The 7,870-nt window shown below is 36.0% G+C and overlaps 1 protein-coding gene across 1 annotated transcript in view; it reads right to left on the reverse strand.

The window, feature by feature from the left end:
• The window catches only part of eya2 (EYA transcriptional coactivator and phosphatase 2), a 41,502-nt gene that overhangs the window by 17,946 nt on the left and 15,686 nt on the right, over positions 1-7,870 (reverse strand). Inside the window, exons 2-6 of the mRNA XM_016552658.1 lie at positions 6,707-6,760; positions 6,574-6,614; positions 5,516-5,635; positions 5,313-5,429; positions 418-573 (exon numbers count right to left, since the gene is read on the reverse strand). Coding sequence (XP_016408144.1) covers positions 418-573; positions 5,313-5,429; positions 5,516-5,618 — 376 coding nt within the window. The 5' untranslated portion in view covers positions 5,619-5,635; positions 6,574-6,614; positions 6,707-6,760. The remainder of the gene's footprint in view (positions 1-417; positions 574-5,312; positions 5,430-5,515; positions 5,636-6,573; positions 6,615-6,706; positions 6,761-7,870) is intronic.

Here is a 7,870-nt window from a genome sequence, read left to right on the forward strand (position 1 = left end):
CGCTCCTTGTGCAAGCAGGTGGTCACGTTGGTTATGTTGGCAGAAATTAGCCTATTTTCAGGCGCTGGTCATTTTTGAGCGAGATGTTAACGGTCTAATCAGATTCAATGATCTATGCTAAGCTACAGTTAAAAGTGCTACCGCCAGACCCGGAGATCGGTTGAATGGATTCGAAAACGGTAAAACTCAACTGTTTAACTCTAGGGGAGTTGGAAAATGAGCCTATTTTCAAAAATAGTGGAGTGTTCCTTTAACACTGTTGCCGCAGGTTGAAGCATGATATTTAGCCCCTGGAATGCAAATTTTACCAGGGGAACCTCGCCAAAAAACTTGTATTTTACCCCCAGAACATGATTTTTACCAGGGGACCCCCTCGAAACGCGATTGGGCTTGTGAAAATCTGGCAACCCTGTATACAACAGTATATCAGTCTCCAAGGGTGATTGTAGTCCATCAGCAAAGGTGCTGTGTGATGCATTTTCCTAATTTGACCCACCTGCTGTGCAGGACTGAACGGCGTTGAGCCTGTGATGCTGTTTGCACCCTGGAAAATTCCAGAAGGAATGCTGCCACCTGGAAAAGAAACACAACGCTAGTTTAAGAGCGTACATCGAGCTGACTGCTGTAAAGACACTCCAAAGTGCACGATCCAACACAAACACGACGCAGGAAACACGACAGGCAGCGGCCGAGGAACGGCTGGTGAAATATAGACACGTTTAAAGCACTCAGAGAAAGTCTGCTTGATTTATGACTACAAAAAAAGTTCAGGTGAGAAAGGGCAGCGTGGAGCACAGTGCAAATCCGTCTCCGTTATCGGACTTTCAGAGTTTGAATGTCTTTCTCCAGGCCTGTCTAGTTCCCTTTTTTCTGTCTCGTTCCCTTCATATTCCCACTCGTTGGCTTTCTGAAACCTGCTCTAGATAAATGAGTGTGTCAAAACAGCACCAAATCTCCAAGGAAGCAAGCAGAAAGTCTTCAAAGGGGGAGAGAGGGAAGTGGGCGAACGCCGGGGCCGTGTTTCTGATTTTCTCCACAGCGGTGAAACGCGAGGACCTTTGGCACCCGGAGAAGGGTTATTTATTTCATGCTACAGCAGGTCTCCTGTTGGAATTTGCCTATAAATCAAACGAGACCGGCGAGATGCAGCGCGAGACGTAGTAAGCGCGTTTTCCCAGACCCATTAGAAATCCATCCATTTCACAAGCAGACAATTTTACAGTAAATGATGTCTCGGGACGCTTATGAATTACTGTAAATCCCTCTAATACATTATAGATGATATTATCAGCCATAGCACTAATAACTCATTGATTATGCTAATTAGACAGACAGGAAGTAGATGTCTTGTGCTTTATGACTTTGAATGTTTGAACTGTTCACACTACTTTACAAAAGTTTGGGATCAGTGAGACTGTTAATGTTTTTGAAAGAAGTCTCTTCTGCTCACCAAAGCTGCTTTTGTTTGATTAAAAATACACTAAAAACAGTAATATTGTGAAATATTTTTATAATTTAAAATAAATTATTTTTATTGTAATGTATTTTAAAACGTAATTTATTTCTGTGATCAAAGTTGAATTTTCAGCATCATTACTCCAGTCTTCAGTGTCACATGATCTTCAGAAATCATTCTAATATGATGATTTGCTGCTCAAGAAACATTTCTGATTCTTATCAATGTTGAAAACAGTTTTGTGTTAGGAATAGAGTGATACTCAAATCAATATTCACTGAAAATCATTAACACATTTGGCATGTCAATAGTTTTTTGAAATTAATGAAACCAAACATTTTTGCATGTGCCAATTTTTGCAGAGAGGAAGATTTTTAGTGAACAATTAATTAATTCAGCCTGATCCTCACACAAGTATTATTTTAGTATTATTTATATACTATCATAGTTTATTAATGTTTTTAATTTTTATATTTAATTTTTAGTTTAATTTTTAATCATTTTGTATGCCCTTTTGTTATTTTATTACGATTATTATTTTTGTAATATTATGATTCAGTTTCAATTTGGTTTTAATTTTATTTCTTTTTAGTCATTTTAGTGCTTAAACTTATTTCAATTTCGAAGACAACATTTTTAAATTTTCTTTAGTTTAAGTTTTTCATCTAATATTTGTATTTTATTTTATTAAAAAAATGTTTTTAATCGTTTTCATTAACGATAATAACCGTACCTCACACAAAGCAAATCATATTACTTTAAAAGAATTTATTTAAAGATTTTGCTTTTTCGTCCTTAATGTGCTTGTTTTGTCCCCTGACAGCCCATGGCCACTATTTGCTTTCACTTCATGGAAAAACCCCCTTCAATTTTCTTCAAAGCATCTCCTTTTGTGTTCCACGGAAGAAACATCATCAGGCTTTGGAATGACATGCGGGTGAGTAAATGATGATGACTAGTAATTCTGTCCCTTTAAACCTGAAAACGTGCCTGGTGCCACTTCACCTCTGACCTTGACCGAGAGCGGTCAATTTCACACTGCTGTGCCAAAATCAGGACTGCGGGCAGAAGAGGGGCGACTGACTGCGATCCGACGCTCAGATCCCGTCTGAGACTCACTCCCACACTAACACGCTCCTCCAGTGGCCGGCGTGTTGCGGAGAAAGGTCCTGACCTCCTGAGAGAGCAGAGAGAGACGCCTGACGCCAGGAGCCAGACCGCGGATAATGGGGAACAGGTGTGTGTGTGTGTGTGTGCGTTGGGGGGGATCGACTGTAGATGGCACCTGAAAAGCTGTGTGTGTGTTTGTGGGGATTTTGCTAACTATCAACCCAACATAGATGTTCAAAACCATGTGTATTTTTTTGTATTGCGAGTTAAAATATTATCAACTAGAATTTTCATAAATATATTACACAATCTTTGGGATATGCGATTCTGATTGGTCAAATATGTTTGTATAATGATGCTAAACTGTATAATTGACTGTTAGGTAAGCAATTTCCAACATGGCTGCACTAGATTCATGCCATAGTTCTGAGCTCCATGTCTCAAGTTTTTTTCTGTAGCAGTGACAGGCTGACTGTATGTTATTTATTTTTTATTTTTGTAAAGAAATTAATACTTTTATGCATCAAGGATGAATTAAATTGCTCAAAAGTGACAGTAAAGACATTCTGTTCTTTTGAACTTTCTATTCATTAAAGAATCCTGAAAATAAAAATGTACCACGGTTTCCGCAAAATTATGAAGCAGCACAACTCTTTTTAACATTTATAATAATCGGAAATGTTTCTTGAGCAGCAAATCAGCATATTAGAATGATTTCTGAAGGATCATGTGGCACTGAAGACTGGAGTAATGATGCTGAAAATTCAGCTGCAGATCACAGAAATAAATTACATTTTATAATATACTCACATAGCAAACAGTTATTTTAAATTGTAATAATATTTCTGATTATTACTGTTTTTACTGTTTATTTGATCAAATAAATGCAGCCTTGGTGACAGAAGACACTTCTTTCAAAAACATTAAAAAAAAAAAAATCGTACAGATCCCCGAACTAGGAACAGTAGTGTGCACATTTTTGTTGTATATATATATATATATATTTATATAATTTATTTATATTAGTCATTCAAAAACTAAAATTCCTTTTCAAATTACATTTTAAAGTTAGCCTATTACATATAGAGAATTTTAATTGTTTGTAATTGAACAGTCATGTAAATTACGATGGACACTTTTTGGCCACTCGATAGCCCAGGGAGGGCTTAAGGTCTTAAAGAAACGATTCAAACATGATTTGTATTAAAGCCAACAATCTCTCGCGCTGGAACATCAAAATACTGAGAACTTGCACAGAAAATGCGTGTGTGAGGGAGTTGTCTTTTTATGTGTGTGTGTGTGTGTGTGTTGGGGGGATCGACTGTAGACGGCACCTGAAAAAACAGTGTGTGTATTTGTGGGGATTTGTTAAAAATAAATGTGTTTTTGTTTATAAGTGTAGTTGTATTTGTAAAAATTCCAGTTGATAATACTTATTACCTGACTTTTGGAATACTTAATTCCTGATTGGTCAAAATATGGTATAATGACGCTAAACTGTTAGGCAAGTAATTTCCTACATGAATGTACTAGTATCATACCATAGTCCTGATCAGTGTTGGGGGTAACGCATTACAAGTAACGCGAGTTACATAATCAGATTACTTTTTTCAAGTAACTAGTAAAGTAACGCATTACTTTTTAATTTACAAGAGAATATCTGAGTTACTTTTTTAAATAAGTAATGCAAGTTACTTTTTTTTTTCCAATTTATTGATTCACAGCTCTCCTGTCCCCATGTTGAGAGAAATCAGAAGATGTTGCTGTAGTTCTAAAATAAATATGAATATGCATTAATTCATCTCACTCACAAAAAAATTCAGTATTCCTCAAAATGAATAAAAATAATGCAACTCAGAATATGACGCAAACCTGCAATAATTAAATGTTAAAAAACACAAATATCCTTTATGTATTTAATCCCATTTAAAAGTAACTTTCCCCAACACTGGTCCTGATCTCCATGTCTGGGTTTTTTCTGTGATACTGACCGGCTGACTGTATCATTTTTTCATTAAAATTAATGCTTTTATGCAGCAAGGATGCATTAAATTGTTTGAAAGTGACATTAAAAACAGTAACATTAAATGTTACAAACGTTTTCTATTAAAAAAAAAAATGCTGTTCTTTTTTTAACTTTCTATTTTATATCCCGAAAATAAAAACGTATCACTGTTTCCACAAAAAAATATGAAGCAGCACAACTGTTTTTGACATTGATAATAATAATGTTTCTTGAGCAGCAAATCAGCATATTAGAATGATTTCTGAAGGATCATGTGACACTGAAGACTGGAGTAATGATGCTGAAAATTCAGCTTTGATCACAGCAATCAATTACACTTTAACATATATTGAAATAGAAAACTCTATATTAAATTGTAATGATATTTCACAATATTATGATTTTTACTGTATTTTTGATCAAATAAATGCAGCCTTGGTGACCAGAAGAAAACACATAAACAAATAAGTGCGAATAAGGGTCAGTTGCACACCACTTTTCCTTATTTTCTCTGCATGCAAAGTCCGATACTGCAATTCCGTTGCAGAATTAAACGGAAGAATTAAACTGCTGGTTTGACACAATCTGCATTGTAAAAAGCACTATATAAATAATGGTGACTTGACTTCATTGCTTGGTTTATTGCCGATTCCAAGCTCTAAAATACCATGTAGATAAAATAGTTTACAATACCACTTGAAATGATAGCGTGGCTCTTTGCGAGGCGGTTGTGGCACTGACCGTGTGTGGAGTAACTGTAGAGCGTCTGAGCGGGTGGAGTGCCGCTGAAGTTGGACGTGTATCCCAGCAGACTGCTCTGTCCTGGTGAATGACTCAGGCCATCTTCTGTTTTAATATCTGATCGGGTGAGAGAAAGATACACGATCAGCCGCCAGGTCAGCTGTGGTGTGCACTATTTAGGGCGGTTGTGAAATGTCACTCACTGTAGGACGTCATGCTGTAGCCCTGTGTGTGATGTGTGTACGGTGTGTATGGACCGGCCGGCTGTAACGCGGGGCTGTACTGCGTCTGTCCGTAAGCAGCCATGACTGAGGACAGCTGCTCTAGATGTAGTCAGAGAACCAGATATTAACTATAGACAACCTCTTCCTATTGCAATAACACACGAACAACACAACCTGATTCATAAACAAATGACTCTTTTGAATCGGTTCTTCTGTTTCTGTTCTTTTTGGTTCTTTCTTATGTTTATAATTAAATTATATATATGTATATATGTGTTGTTCATTTTAATTGGTTTTTTAATGTCTATATACTTTAGATTTTATTCATTTTTAATTTCATGATTCGATCAATTCTTCAAAAGTACTGAAAGAATCAAAATCATTAAATGGAATACAATTCAGAAGCAAATGACTCTTACGGGCTGGTTCTTTTTAATGAATCTGACAAGCCAATCAGTCTCAAATTCATGAGTTATGAATTGAATTCAAAAGTAAAAGATTCCTTAATGGAATCGTTTGGGATTCTGAATCATTAAGTGGAATCCAATTCAAGAACGAACGATTCTCATGAGCTGATTCTGTTTTATGAATGAGACAAACAAGTCATTCTCAAACTCCTTCGTTATTTTGTCCTCATAAGTACTAAAATTACCATAATTGGAATCATTAAAGGACCATTAAGTGGATTTCGTAAATCATGATTCTCATCCCTATAATTGTATGGTTTAAAACAAGGATTTTATGTATGTCTACACTGATGAATTAATTCTCCACAAATCAACTGTAAAACCATTCTTATGCAATTTGTCACCTTGAATTGAATGTTTTGTGAAGAATTTGCACAGAAAGTTTGCCAAACAGTTTAAACAGAAACATTAACTTTTTTCCCCCGAAGACGAGTTTAATCTTGCGCTTTTTGCTCCTTAAGTGCATGCATCTTGTTTTAAGGATGATATTTTTATTGGAAAACAACAAGATTTTTGCAGTGTTTAAGTGGAGCCCAGTGTGAGTATAGAACTAGCTGTAATATCACTCACAAGGCCTAAAATCGTCGCCCGATGTGTAGATCTAGTGGCTCCTGTGAATAAAAGGAACAGGTTAAACGTTTTCCATCTGAATGAATGCACTAGAGGAAGTTCATTCAATCCAAACTGCTAAGTTGTTGCAGACCTGTGGCTGTCTGTCGTCGTACTTCCGCTTGCACGCGCTCAGCTGTCAGCTCTCCTGAAATAGACAGACCTGTTTGTCAGAAATATGTGACCTAAAAAGCACACGGGCTTTGGTCCGACAGCATGCATCTCCAAAGTAAAATATGAAGAAGGAACCAGAACATAAAAATGCACAAAGCACAATTCATGTCTAATCGTGTCTTACACAGGGAAAAAAAAAAAGGTGAACGGACAGTATTTCTGAATGACGAGGCACCTGCGGTTTCCAAAAACACATATAATTAGAATTCTGAGATACAGACAACAGTGAAATGCTTGTTTTTATAAACCGGCTCGGTAGGACTGTGTTCCTGGAACAGAACAATGTGTAACCTGCTTTTTCAACCTTGCATAATTTGGCATCGCTAACCGCAGGCAGAACTGTGTGCCAGCAGTTCAGGACGGGCGAAAAACGCTTGCTGTTCTTGTGCATGTAGATGTAAGAAATGCAAGCGTCCCTGTTCTGTTCTGGGCTGGTAATGGCAAGGTGCGGTGCATACTGTACATGTGGGTATAGTTTGCATGAATACAACTGAGAGACGATACGGGTGAAACACCGCAGATGACCTTGACATGTTTTTTTTTTTTTTAATTGCTCTTTCTCGTTTAAGTTCTGCTTCAACTTTGTCTCAGACTTCAGGAGAAAATAAGAGCTCAGCTAAAATGAATGCGATTAATTGTCATTTGATGAGAAATTTTTGAGTTTGCTTTGAGATCTCTGATTTTTGACTGCGATATGACCCGTCTCATCCGTGCTTGTCTTCTAATAACGCCTGTATTTGTTTTCTCATTGCTGTCTGAGAACTATGACAATATTTGCTTTTATATCAAATTCAATTTGGAGAAAACTACAGCACAGTGTTATTTTAGTATCACTAATATAATAATTGATTATGAAAATTTTGGTTTTAGTTTATATAACTTGTATTAGTTGAGGTTTTAGTAATTTTGTTGTATGTTTTTGTCATGTTTTATTTTGTCATTTTTATTTAATTTCTTTTTAAATCAGGGTTATTATAGTTAAATAAAACTAAAACTAAAATTAAAATCATAAAACACTTTGAAATAAAATAAATGTTAACTGGAATAAAATATATATATATATATATATATATATATATATATA

The sequence above is a fragment of the Sinocyclocheilus rhinocerous genome, unplaced genomic scaffold, assembly GCF_001515625.1.
Source record: "Sinocyclocheilus rhinocerous isolate Xijiao unplaced genomic scaffold, SAMN03320098_v1.1 scaffold795, whole genome shotgun sequence".
Taxonomy (NCBI): Eukaryota; Metazoa; Chordata; class Actinopteri; order Cypriniformes; family Cyprinidae; genus Sinocyclocheilus; species Sinocyclocheilus rhinocerous.